The sequence below is a fragment of the Corvus brachyrhynchos genome, unplaced genomic scaffold, assembly GCF_000691975.1.
Source record: "Corvus brachyrhynchos isolate BGI_N302 unplaced genomic scaffold, ASM69197v1 scaffold864, whole genome shotgun sequence".
In the NCBI taxonomy this organism is placed as follows: Eukaryota; Metazoa; Chordata; class Aves; order Passeriformes; family Corvidae; genus Corvus; species Corvus brachyrhynchos.
In genome coordinates, this window is record NW_008237871.1 from 1,400,957 (window position 1) to 1,413,726 (window position 12,770).

Here is a 12,770-nt window from a genome sequence, read left to right on the forward strand (position 1 = left end):
GGAAACAGTTGTGTCTTTCCCATGTCCTGAAGAGCAGAAGGCGACTGGAAAGGGAAGGAGAAATGATTGTGACCATGTCTGTGTGAAGGTGGGGAGGCTGTAGGTACCTTCTTAGACAGTCTACTCTTGCTGCCATGGGAAGCCTGCTGTTCTCTTGGCTGATTCTCTGTTTCCTGCTGCATTTGTTACAAGCTGTTATCAGTCGTTGGGTCTTGATCTGGTCATCTCAAGTGAGAGAGCTTTTAACTCCAGCTGCTGGAACATGTACCTAATGCTGAACTTGTGCTTCTTCCCTGTAGGTGTTTCTTCTCTCCTGTGAAGAATTTGCCCCCTCGTAGGGAAGAGGATCATGGTGTAGAGCCCTGCTATCCACGGGGAGCAGAAGGACGGACAGGGAACGAGCTGGAGGGAGCAGACTGACCAGGCAGGAGTATTCTAGTGGTAATTCACCTCTGAACTAGTAGGAAAGGAATTATTGGACCCAAGGGTCTTCAGAATTCAGATAGTGCTGTATTTATTACAAAGAAATAAAAGGATTTATTTGGACCTATCACTTGTGCATGTTCTTTATTTAATTCTCAAGCTAAAATTAAGCTACCAAAATGTTAACATTACCAGCTACTTAAAGGACAAGGCACAACTTGGAAACAGGCTGTGCAGCCTAGCAAGGATTGTGCCTGCATGACTTGACAGAAAGAGATTCAGACGTTGGCTGCCCTCTAGGCAGAGGAGAGGCTGGAGAGAGGTAAGCCAACATGTGTTCTACAGTATTTTCAGTAACAAATTACTTCTCTATAGATATCCTCTTCCTGAATACCTGTCCTGACCTCAGAGCTAAGAGAGTGTGACCTGTCTGGCTGTGGGACTTGGATACAGTTGGCTGATCTGACTTTAAAGCTTTAGCAGGTTATGCAGTGTTCTCAAGGTCACTGGCATCAGTTGAAGTGTGGAGCTGCTTTCCTCTTACAGTCACCTTGGCAGGACAGCCTTGTGATTGCTGCCCAAAGACTGGCCTCCAGCAGGACACCCTCTTTTTAACTTTGGTGTAAAAGGGAATTTTGAGGCTTCAGCTGGAGTTTTAGTGGCACAGCAGTGAAACCAGGACACTTTCAGAGGCTTAATTGATGCATTTTCTTGGCAGAATGAGTATTTTAACCTTTTAATCTCTGACTCTTGAACAATGGACAAGTTCTCAGCCCCTTGCTGGGATCTGTGAGGAAATCCAGGTCTTGATGGTAAATGCTGGCAGCAGTTGCTTTTAGCAGATACTGGAGGCTGGTGTTTGAAAGTCCTGCCCCTTCTAAATGCTACAGTCTCAAGTTCTTGGTAGGTGATGTCCTGAGCTGTGCCTGGCTGTATCAGGGGAGTCTTGTGTTCTCCTGAGAGACAGCCAAGGGAAAAGATGCCAGAGATGAAACGCCCAAGTGCTCCATGTGCTGAGCTGTCCTGTGTGTGCAGGGAGGAACCACTCCAAAGTTGTTTAACTCCCTTTAAGAAGTAAGTATTAGACTGATGTTGATGTGGGGGTGGTGTGCTGGTCTGGCTGGAGAAGCTGTTAAGGAGAGCCAGCAGAGCAGCCGCATCAGGTGTGTTCTGCCTTTGACCCATCTTGGCAAAAGCACTGCTTCTGCATTTGTGGGGACTGGCTGTCTCTGTAGCAGCTTTTCCTGGTGATTGTAGTGACGGCCCCTGCAGGGCCATTTCAGACTGGTGATGGAGTGGGAAGCAGACCCATCCAATGATACAGGTGGGTGCATGTTCCTCTGCCTGCTGCTGTGCAGGTGGGTTGAAAGGAGATGCAGGTTCTCGTCACTGGGGAGTGCAGGCCATGCCATGGGAACATGAGACCACCTTGAAGCAGGAGGATGCTGCTTGTGCCTGGCTGTGGTGCTGGGTTTGCCTGGTTTGTCAGGGTGCAGCTTGGGATGTGGTAGTGTGAACCTCTGGGAGGAGCAGGGGATCCCAGGAAGAGGGGCTCAGTAGCAGGGGACTCTTGCTGTGCTGGGAATAAGTGCCTGGGCAGGTGGTTGGACCCTGGTGGTGGCTGTGCTTGCCTGTGTGACCAGTAATGGGTCTGTTCCTCATTTAGGGGTGTTCTTGAGTTCTAAGCTCCTCCTGCTCTGTAAGGTGATTCTGTTCCTGGCTCGGGAGCTGGTGTGGGGCTGAGCCCTCCTCTGTAAGGAGCCCTTCCTCCTCTGGGTCTTTCCTAAGGGCTGTTGCAGATGATCTGTGGAGTAACCAAGCCCTTCCAGAGTTGTGTTTTCCTGCTGTGTTGGTCAGTTGCCCATTACATGTTGAGCAAGCCACTGCCAACCTGTGGGACTACAGCCTGGGAGAGACACTTGAGAGTTTCCCAATCTCTCCTGATGTCCTTCCCTCCCTGTTTGTTCCACGGAAATGGCCCTCTTTGCCAGGGGACAAGCTGGGTAGGCCTCTGCCTGGTGTGGGGTGGGAGGGCAGCAGGTCCCTGCTGTCACTCTTAACTAGGAGGGATCCTGCTGCCTGAATGCACTCGCTGCCCACAGCCATAAGCAGCCCTGAAGGAGCACAGTGGGATCAGAGGACAGTCCCACAGGTGCTGTACGAGGGCTGAAGTGGGAACAGGAGTCATGCTGCACGCCTGACTCCTTTATGGAGGTGAGGTGGGTGTCTTGCTCTTACCTGGTAGGTCAGGGTAGTGTTTCCCCAGGTCCTCTAGTGAGGATTCGTAGCAGGTGGCTTCAGAGTTTTCTTCTGCCAGCAGAATGGGAGAAATGGATTGGTCTCTCTCCTGGCTGCAAACTGAAGGCTTGTAACTGGGGCAGGTGGTTCTACCCAGGAAAGGTTCCTTCTTCCCTGGAGCAGCCCTTGGATAAACAAAGGCTCAGCTCTAGTGCTTCATCTGAGCTAGCTTCTGCCTCCTTGGAGCTTCTTGCTGTGTCCAAGTGACTGCTGAACAGAGCCCCTCTCCAAGCCTCCCCCCAGAGCAGACCCTTCTTGGCCCAGAGGCTGAGCTGTGCTGTCTCGACAAGGAACTTTTGGACAGCTCTTATGAGGATGTAGTGCTGCCTTTCCTGTAGGTATTTACTGGTGAATTCAGATGCAGGATCTTCCACTTTGGTCAGATTCATCAGGGTGCCCTTTTTGTCCACAAGATCGATGCAGTCTGGAGGGAGAGACACATGGTGAAGGAAGCTCAGTGTGCCCCTGTGTGGCCAAAAAGCCTGTTTAGAGGTATTTTCCTTGGCAGGTTACACTTTGAACAGAATCTGTGGAGATCTGGGGAGCAGGAGGTTTGCTGTCCCTTTCCCTGTGTTTTGGGATGTTCTGTGACTCCCATGTGACCTGTTTGTTACCATCTCCTGTTTCTGTACAGATGAGTGGCAGTCCCTCGGTGACCACTGCCCAGAGCACTCGTACCTTCAGGCCTGCACTGACACTTCTACTTCAGGTGATCTGTGAGGGTCTGGACGCAGCAGCACAGGTTTGCCATCTCTGCACTTGGCTGCAGACAGAGAATGAGACCTGAGACAGGAGTGTGGTCGCCCCAAACCCAGGGGCCACATGGGCATGACAAGAGGCACAGCAGGTGGCTGAGAGGTGCCCACTGTGGCCAGCAAAGGTAGGATCCCCATGTGGCATCAGCAGGGCTTTGAGCAGCTGCATTACAGCCATGGCTGCTGGTAGCTGGTGCTGAGTGCCGCAGGTGAGGGGAGAAGATGAGCGCTTTGATTTGGGGAAAATGGTTCTGACTGATGAAGTGTCTCTGTCCTTCAACTTCGTTTCATCAAGCATGAGTAGGAAAAAGCAGTGAGTCCTGCGCCTTGCCAGTCCCTTTCTACAAGGTGGTCCCAGTTGCAAGGGGAAAGAGCTGGAGATTGTGACTGAGTCACCAGAGGATATTTTGGCCATGAACTCTGACCAAGTTTGTCTCAATTGAGAAATCCCCAGGGCTGACACACGTCAGTAGTCAGAGCTGGGGATCCAAGTCAAATAGCAGAGGGAGCAAAGGCTTAGGACTGTGTGTGTCTGATGGATTCAGCCACGAGTGTCTGGGGTCAGGCCAAAGCATCCAGCCAACTGGGTGAGGTCAGGGTAGGGGCTGCTCATTTCTTCCCACAGATACCTGCTGTCTGAAACTGAGAGCCAGGATTTGAGTCAGGGAGCCCTTTCCACACAGCCTGGAACAGAGGAGCTCTGCTGGCAGCTGGCCCTTCTGCCCCATGGCTCTTCTGGTTGTGTCTAGATAAGCAGGGCCCCCTCCAGTGATTTCCCAGAGCTGCCAGGCTGGGAACTCATCTTCACATCCAGCCTCCCTCCCTGTGATTAACTCAGCTCTGCTGGAGTGGTTTTCCTCCATGATTCAATGTAGGGGTAATAGAGCTCCCTTTTTTTTTTAAGGCAGGGGCAGTGCAGGATGCTGCTGTGCCCTAGCAGAGCTCTCCTGCCTGTTCCCTAAGCACTGGCAATTGCTGTGCACCTGCCTTGCCCCTTGTGGGGGGTGATGAGGGTGGTCCAGGGGCTGGGCTGGCCCCAGGGCTGAGGCAGAGCTGGGGCTTTGCCCACATACCTCCAAATCTCACGGTGGGAAACATGGTGCTCCTGTGCCTCTGGCAGGGCTGTGGTGCTGGGTCCCTTCCTGCAAGTGGTGGGAGCTGCTGGAGAGCCCAGGGCACAGGCTGTGTTTCCCACTGACACTGTTGTGGTTTCAGCAGCCAGATCTCCCAGCAACAGTGAATGGCCCCTGCAGATTCTTGAGCCCCCTGCAGCTGCAGGGTATGAGACAGGGGTAGAGCAGGGGCTGAGCTAAACAACAGCCTGTTGGTAAGGCTGACTGCTCCATGTGGTCCCAGCTGCTCTGAATTTCAGACTTTTTTGTAGTCTTGTGGTGTTTCCTGCCCCCCGTTTGTCCTGCAGTTCATTTGGGCTGTGGTGGTGCCACATCTGCCCACCCTGCTCCTAAGCCCAGCACTGCTGCAAGGGCAGCCTGGCCTCCTCTGCGAAATGACTGGATCCCACTGGAATAATCATCCTGAGAATTCTGCCTGTGCTGGTCCTACTCTGGAGAAGGAGGCAGTGGGGTTTTGCAGCCCCATGATGTACATTGTCATGTGCCAGCTGCATCTTCTGTTTGGTGCCCAAATGTTGCTGTGCAAGTGTTCCTGCAGCAATGTGTCAGGGCCCTGTAGCATCATCTCCTTTTCCTGTGGAAAACATATGGGTGAAACCATGTCCCTTGGGCTGCTCAGCAGATGGGAAAGGCCTGAATGGTGGGAACCAGTAACAACACTGATGTGCTGTGTTATCCAATGCTCACTGCTCTGTGGACAAATTCCCTTTCTCTGAAATGCACCTCCTTGCATGAGGAGATGATTTCCCTCTGTCTTGCTGGGTTTCATTTTACAGTCAGTCTAATCCATGGACTTGTCCTGCTCAGGGCTTGGGACAAGGTGTGTGTGTGTGTCACATTGCTCACCTAGGACACGGAGGGAGACTCATGTTCATCTTGTCACCACCTTGCAGAATTTGGGGAGTGCTGCTGGGTAACAGGTGGAGCTGTATCTGCAGTGTGCTCGTACCTGCAAGAGCTCAGGGGCACGAAACACAAGCTGCTGATACCTGCAGGGGCAGGATTCCACAAGGCCAGAAGAGACTACAGCAAAGCTCCAGCCTTGGATGGGCTTTGGAGCTGGTCTCATGCAGCTGTGGCTGCATGACCTTGCTGCAGGCTGGCTCTAATAAATCTGATAGAGCAGGTTTGCCCAGATGGGCTCAGGTGGGACACAGCCAGGCTCTGCTGCATGTGCCAGGACTGTGTGACACCACATCCCCCTGGCAGGGGCACAACAGCCCTTGCTGCCCTGCAGTCCAGCTGTGCCAGGAACTGTGGGGCCCTATCAGGTCTAACCAGCCCCTTGCTGCTGCAGGTGGGGCCCTGCTCAGTTATAGCTGCTCTGAATGACCCAGAACGCAGAAGAGAGATGAGCCATTGGGTGCACCAGAGCTCTGCAGGGTGGCACAGCAGAGCAAGAGTCCAGCTTCCTGCATCACGTCCTTGGGTGACGGTAGTGCTTCCTCCTCAGGACCTGCCCATGCCAGAGGCGCAGTGCTGGGGTGTTCCAAAAAGGCACGACTCTGCCTCAGAGCTCCATTTTCCCTCAAAACCAGAGCACACACAGGGCAGTCATGTTGGGACCCACCTGCAACGTCTTTGGCTTAGGGTGCTGCAGCAGGGAGAAAGTGGGCTGTCCCTGGATGGTGATGAGGCAGCATACACCCACCAGCTCTGGCACATGAGAAGTGCCTGCTGACCACACTGCTGAGAAGGATAGCCTGGGCTGGCGGCCGTGTGATACGGTGTCTCTGGGCCCTGTGACAGGTGCCACAGACAGGAGGGGATTCACGCCCACTGAGCTGGTGGCCTTTGGCTGTAACGGTCTGCTGTCCTTCCGCACGAGGCAGCAGCTGTGCTGCAGCCATCTCTGCACTGGTCCCTTGGGAAATGTCTTCTGCCGGTGACCTCGGCAGCCACCCCCCATGGCTGCCCATGGCTGCTGCTCCTGAGGCGGCCCTGGCGAAGAGGCAGCACCCTCGGCAGCTCCCAGCCCCCGCTGCAGGTTATGCTGTGACCCAGACAAGCAGTTCCTGTCCGTGATGGAGCTGCATGGAGGGAGAAGCAACTTTCCTTATGCTGCTTCTGTGATGAGACAGCTGCTGGGGGATTCTGGCACCTCCCATCTTCCATTCTCCCTGATGACTCCCAGCCTCTTGCCTCCCCAGAGCATCCTTGGCATGGTGTTGCTCAGGCTCCTGGCCTCTGGTGCACCTGGCAGCAGAGGGCCTGAGTGGGAGACACCAGAGAAACCTCTCTGCTCTTCCCATCAGTGAAGAGAGATGGTCAGTGATGCTGCCCCAGTTCCCAGGGCAGAGGGTGCTGGGGTGGGCTGTGGGTGCGTTGGTGCAGCTGAAGGAAAGGGGCTGGGGTGAAGGTGGGTGCTGAGCAATGCTCAGCTCTCACCCCCTCCCTGAAGCCCAGCTGCAGCAGAGCGAGCAGCCCTGGGGAGCTGAGTCCCTGAGCCCCCTGTGTCATTTACATACGTCCCACCAGTGCCTGCGGTACAGCAGCCTGGGTTTGTGTAGCACCCCAGACCCTCTCTGAAACAGCCTCCCTTCCTCTGCCTCCTGCCATGGCCCTGGGCTTCATGGTCCTGCTCCTGGTGGGGACGATGGGCACAGGTAAGGGTGGTGTGGCTGAGTTAGCTCTGCCTGGCGGGCACTGCAGGGTGGTGGGCAGGACTGGGCTGTCCAAGGGGAGGTGAGTCTGAGTAGGGCATTTTGCTCTGGGGCTGTGTGGTGTGATGAGCAGGATGGGAGTTGGGTAATGGCATTGCCTCAAGAGAGCTGAGGGACATTTTGGGGCTGAGTGTGATGGGGGACACAGCTCAGCCCATCAGTAACTGCATCCTTGGTGCATGCAGCTTCCAGGGCTCAGCCCGTGCTGACCCAGCCAAACTCTGTGTTCGTGCTGCCTGGGCAGACGGCTCGGCTGTTCTGCACCCTGAGCCCCCAGTACAACATCAGCCAGTTCGGCATCTCCTGGTACCAGCAGCGCCCAGGGCACTCCCTGAGGTATCTGCTCTATTACAACTCCGAGCGAGACAAGCACAGGCCTGCCAAAATTCCTGACCGCTTCTCTGCCACCAAAGACCTCGCCAGCAACGCCTGCATCCTCACCATCGCATCCGCCTGCCAGGATGACAACGGCACCTATTACTGTTCCCTGTCACCTGCCTTCAAATGGTTCTAGAAATGGAGAACAAAAGCTTTCTGCGCTTTTCTTGGCGACTCTGACGTGCTCTCAGCAGGGAGAGCAGCAGCCCTGGGAGAGACGGGAAAAGTCCCTCTTGCATGCTTGAGCAGGCCCAGCAGCGCTGCCTCGTGCTGGGAAGTGCGGCAACCTCCTCTTTGTCCCCAGGCGTCCCCCATAAGGCATTAGACAGCCCGACACGGCAGGAGACCGGCCAGGCCTCCTGCTGCAGCGGGAGGATGGAGGGCTCGGCTGTGGCCTGGCTTTCCCGGGCTCTTCCAGCACCTGGCACAAGGCAGCCTTGATCCGGCTGGGGCTTCTGCAGAGTTTGGCTCACCTGGTAATAAAGGTTAATCCTCACCCACGCGGCTCGTGTCATGTGTACCTGGGTCAGGAGGGCGAGCAGGAGGGGCTGTGGCCCTTGGCGGGGTCTCTCGGGCAGGGTGGAGCCCTCACCCACCCCCGGAGCAGAGCCCGCCGCCCACACCGCCCTGTCCCCCTGCCCGCTCCGCCCGCCACACTTCCTGAGGGGACAGGGACACGCGTAACCCCGCGCGCACCTCTGGGGACTTTTTAAGGACGTTTTCACACACAGAAAGCGGAAGGATTTTCCCACAAAATTCCCCCAGGCCTCAGAACACCGGGATGGCCGCACTACGCATGCTCAGCGCGGCGCGCGTACCGAGGCGGCCGTTAGGACCCAGCGGCGGGCGCGGATGTCACGTGAGGGCGGCCGGCGCTACCATTGGCTCAGGGGAAGACAAAATCCGGCGCGTCACTTCCTGGTTACCTCAGTGCCCGTCAGGGCCCGGCGGCCACCGGTTCTCGCCGGGCCCGTTTGAGATTTGGGGGAATAAGTGAACTGTCAGGAAGATCCAAAATGCCAGAGGTTTATGAGCAAAAAAGAGACAGAGGAATCCTGCAGCTTTATTCCAATAAAGGGAGAGAGTCAATTGTGCCGTACCTCCGTGGGGTCTCCCGAGGTCTCGGAGGGCGCAGCCTCCTTTCATCCGAAATTCACGGCCGCATGTTGCCCTCTTCCCTTCCCCATTGGCTTCCCGAAGCGCCTACCACATATTCCCTCCTTGAACACGTAATTTCGCCCTAAAGTACAGAAGTTCCGGCTGTCTGGGTTCCGCCATAGACTTTGCGCAGACCCATTTGTCCTATTGCCCTAAAGTTCAGGAGTTCAAACTGTCTGGGTTTTGTAACAAACTCGAGGCTTGATGTTTGTAGAGACATTAAGGCCCATTTCAAAGATACTAACAGCCATTTCTCCTAAAGAACCCCACCCTTCGAGTTGTTTGTAAAGACATTAGCACCCATCTTTCCTATCAGTTCGCAATGGTTCGCCAGACTGTGAGTGCCCTGGAGCCCTGCAGAGGTGTGGTGTTGAGTGTTAAAAACGAGGCTTGGAGTTTTTGGGTGGAATAAAAGTCTGCTCGTTTATTAAAAAGAAAACCAGGAGCGGAGACTCGGGGTAAGCCCAAGACCCACTCAACAACCCAGAAAAACAAACACTGCACCGCCAGACCCAGGTTCCTCAGGACACGAGGGGCTGAGCCCCGGAGCAGTTCTTACAGTCTCTTTTGATGCTGTGATTGGTGCAGCTCAGATCCTCCCTCTGATGGCTCGTTGCTAGGATCCTCATTAGTGTTCAATTCTGTCAGTCTCTGGGGCATCGAGTGATTGGTTAGCCCCTTGACCAATAATGCTTCAAAGTGTTTACATCATGATTATTGGGCTGTCTTGAGAACATTCTAGAGCATTCCCCTCCTTCCTGTAGAGCCACTACTTTCCCCCATTGGTGTCCCCATCTAGTGGGTACACGGCGGCATTACACCCGCACAATCGCAATAACAACTCATTAACTGCATACCCCCACTCCTCTAACAAGCAACTTTTAACAACTTCTCAACCAAAAAAAAGGAACTTTTTAAAAACCATTTATTACATTGAGGTTTTGTGCTGTTCTATTAAGTAACTTGGGCTAAAGGTCTCCCTTTCCTCCCGGTGTGTGCGGAGTTGGTGTTAGGGACCTTCACATCCTGCACTGGTGCAGTGCTCTGCCAGCGAAGTTCAAGGAGCTGCTGGTTCCAAGAAAGATTCAGCACATCTTGTGTACGGGAAACCTCTTCACCAAGGAGAGCTATGACTGCCTCAGGACGCTGGCTGGGGACATCCACATTGTTAGGGGGGACTCTGAGGTAACGCCAGTTCCTCAGCCTGCCTTCCCCCATGCTGTGCTCATCTTGATGAATCCTGGGGAGTCTCTCAGTATTAGCAATTCCTAAACTGTAATTCACCAGGAGGCAAGTAGGAATTAATAAAAGTGGACAAACAGAATTATTTTCTAGACCCTTCTCATTGCACCTGGGTGTGAGGGATTAATAACTGCTCCTGATTCATAGGAACTCTGGCACAAGCCTGTGATTGCTATGAGGCCACAGGAGTGCCCCAGCTGGCTGTGTAGCTGCAAGAATTCTGTGTATGTTTTTACTGTTAGGTAGCCAAAAGGTGCAAATTCCTTACCCTTTGCTCTGAAGCTGCTCTTGCTGGGGTGTGGTACAAGCATCCACTGGCTCTGCACATTGAGAGGGGCCTCCTGCCCCGCGAAGGGCAGGTTTGTGGCTTTGAAGCTGCATTGTGTAGGCGTGGGGTCCTTCACTGACTTACAGTCCATGACTTTCCCCTTCTCAGAGCCTGAATTATCCTGAAGAGAATGTTGTAACTGTCAGGCAGTTCAGAATTAGGCTGATTCATGGCTATCAGGTAATTCCCTGGGGTGATGTGGCCAGCCTGGAATTGCTGCAGAGGCAGCTGGATGTGGACATCAACCTCTTGGGACACACACACAGATCTGAAGCATTTGAATATGGAAAAAAATTTTTCATCAACCTGGGGTCAGCTACAGGAGCCTGCAGTGCTTTGGAAAGGTGAGTGAGGGGAGCCCTGAGGTGCCCAGTGCAACAGAGCCCTGGGTGTCACCTGAAACACGTGCGAGTGTCCGGCCACTGTGCCACAGAGCGCTGGCAGGGTGCCATGAGGGGCACAAGGCCGGCTCACTCCCTTGCTGGGGAGTGCAGGGAGGACCCCTGTTACCAGAGTTTTCTTAGCCCACATGTTGGGCATGACAGCCCAGCACTGGTGTGTCTGGGGCTGCTTCCTGTGCCCGGAGAGGGGTGAGTTCCAACAGCTTCTTGTTTTGCTTTCTGGTGTCTTCCCAGAATCTGCATATTTTGTAGGAAATTTGACTTCTGGAAGCCCTGTCACCTTAAATGTCTGGATCTGCCATGGCTTGAGCTGTTCTAGGCTAAGTGCAGCTCTGCCTGAGACATTGCTGGCAGTGCCTGCAGACCCTGCAGTGCTTCTCACGCCCCTGCAGCCCTGGGCAACCAAGTGTATCAGAACACATAAGCATAAGGTATGTTAACAGCAAGAAGTGCAGTGTAAGTGTAATCTAATTGAGAAGTATGAGAAGTATGTCCTCTTTCCAGGAACATCAACCCTTCATTTGTGCTGATGGATATCCAGGCCTCCACGGTTGTGACTTACGTATTCCAACTAATTGAGGATGATGGGAAAGTAGAAAGAAAGGAGTTCAGGAAATACTGAATCATGTTCAAAGCTGCTTGATGAATTCTCACTGCCTTTCACCCCTTCCCATCCCAGTTCAGTCACAGTACTGCTGCTGTGGTGAGCTGGGCTGTAAAGCAGTTGTGACCCTTTACTGCTAGTGACCTGTTTGTCTTGGTTCTCAACCAGAACTTGAAGTAGAAGACACAGCTGATTAAAGAGGCCTGTGGAAAAATTCTGTGTCTAAGGAGCAGCTGATATGTTCCTGGCCTAGGGAGTTGCAGACACTGGCAGTAGCTGGGCACTGGATTGTGTGTGTAAAGCAAATACACGATAATAAATTCTTTTCTTTGTGTAACTGAGTCCTGTTCATTATGTTTGTAAAAGGTGAAGATCAGCTTGAAATTGATGTAAGGGGACTCCAAGGACTAAAAGGAAGCTGCTGTTTGCTTCCTGAGATGCAGACGTAAAATATTTCAGGATTTGTCAAAGATGCTAAGGACTTAACCCATGCTGGCAGATCTATCCTGCCTTCTTAACTGGAGCAGCATGGAAAGGCAGAGGCCGGTCTGGGAAGAGTGGTGTGGAGAGGTGTGTGCGGGTGTGTGGGGCTGGGCAGGCTGGGCACTGGCCCTCATGCTGCAGAGGCTGCAGGATGCAGAGCCCTTGTGTTCTCTGTGGTGCTGCTGACAAGGGAGAGCATCACTGGTGCTGGGGCAGTGCCTGCAGTGGGGGTGCTGTGGAAGCTCAGCACTGGTGGGGGGCCATGGGCTTGTCTGGGGCAGCTGCAGGCACGGAGCCCTGCGCAGAAGCCCTTGTGTGGGAAGGGAGTGGATGGAGGAGCTGATCTTGGCTAAGGTTGAGGGGCCTCTGCCCAGACAACTCGATGCAGCCTAGCATAGTCCTGTGGCATCTGAGAGACACTGGCTTGTGGTGTCTGAGCATGGAGCAGGACATGCTGAGTGGCCAAGGAAGCAGGTGGCCTGGAGTGCTCTTGCTGCATTGCTGGGCTAGAGAGAAGGGGAGAAGGTGGTGCAGAGGATGCATTGATCTGGAGTCATCTTGCTGAATTGTTGGGCAAGAAAGAGAGGCAGCAGTGCAACAGGAAACACTGGGGGCCACATTTCTAAGGAGGGTCTGTGCCGGGATGGCAGCCTCATAACAGGGTGTTGGCTGCCACAGCACAGCCCCATCGGTGTGAGGACATGGAGCTGGTGGGATTGTGCCATGGCCTGGGCCCCTCCTCTCCTCGTGGTGCTCGCCCACAGCTCAGGTGCCATGGCCAGACTTGCTGGGCCTGGATGGGGCTTCTGGGCACAGGGGCCCTGTCCTGCTGCCCAGGCAGATCTGTGCCCCTGGGACACTGACTGACCCCTGTCTTCTCCCCTCTCTCCTCTCCCTCTCCCGC

General features: G+C 54.2%; 3 protein-coding genes and 1 gene segment (V, D, J or C); 3 read left to right on the forward strand and 1 right to left on the reverse strand.

Annotated features, from left to right (window-relative positions):
• Window positions 1-455: 455 nt before the first annotated feature.
• On the reverse strand, window positions 456-6,246 carry CUNH22orf15 (chromosome unknown C22orf15 homolog). Its single transcript, XM_017732280.1, is given in 4 exon segments — window positions 456-2,227; window positions 2,662-2,735; window positions 3,019-3,145; window positions 3,400-6,246. Coding segments are annotated over 4 exon segments (420 nt in total). The 5' UTR covers window positions 3,473-6,246; the 3' UTR covers window positions 456-2,081.
• A 4-nt stretch (window positions 6,247-6,250) lies between these two features.
• On the forward strand, window positions 6,251-8,150 carry VPREB3 (pre-B lymphocyte 3). The gene is made up of 2 exons (XM_008632134.2): window positions 6,251-7,215; window positions 7,458-8,150. The coding sequence occupies exons 1-2, from the start codon at window positions 7,167-7,169 to the stop codon at window positions 7,784-7,786; spliced, it is 378 nt and encodes a 125-aa protein (XP_008630356.1). The 5' UTR covers window positions 6,251-7,166; the 3' UTR covers window positions 7,787-8,150.
• A 281-nt stretch (window positions 8,151-8,431) lies between these two features.
• LOC103614238 (vacuolar protein sorting-associated protein 29) lies at window positions 8,432-11,634 on the forward strand. The gene is made up of 4 exons (XM_008632135.2): window positions 8,432-8,643; window positions 9,783-9,993; window positions 10,487-10,722; window positions 11,284-11,634. The coding sequence occupies exons 1-4, from the start codon at window positions 8,432-8,434 to the stop codon at window positions 11,399-11,401; spliced, it is 777 nt and encodes a 258-aa protein (XP_008630357.1). The 3' UTR covers window positions 11,402-11,634.
• An 891-nt stretch (window positions 11,635-12,525) lies between these two features.
• The window catches only part of LOC103614239, a gene marked incomplete at its 3' end in the record, with an annotated part of 1,252 nt that continues 1,007 nt past the window's right edge, over window positions 12,526-12,770 (forward strand). Inside the window, 1 exon segment of the V gene segment in view lies at window positions 12,526-12,635. Within this exon segment, the coding sequence occupies window positions 12,590-12,635 (46 nt within the window).

Bases quoted from the DNA above. Each gene is read 5' to 3' on its own strand.
- VPREB3 (XM_008632134.2), top strand. From the start codon at position 7,167: ATGGCCCTGGGCTTCATGGTCCTGCTCCTGGTGGGGACGATGGGCACA. The intron at 7,216-7,457 runs GTAAGGGTGGTG...TGGTGCATGCAG, and splicing joins GGTGGGGACGATGGGCACAG to CTTCCAGGGCTCAGCCCGTG.
- LOC103614238 (XM_008632135.2), top strand. From the start codon at position 8,432: ATGGCCGCACTACGCATGCTCAGCGCGGCGCGCGTACCGAGGCGGCCG. The intron at 9,994-10,486 runs GTAACGCCAGTT...TCCCCTTCTCAG, and splicing joins TTGTTAGGGGGGACTCTGAG to AGCCTGAATTATCCTGAAGA. The intron at 10,723-11,283 runs GTGAGTGAGGGG...TCCTCTTTCCAG, and splicing joins GCCTGCAGTGCTTTGGAAAG to GAACATCAACCCTTCATTTG.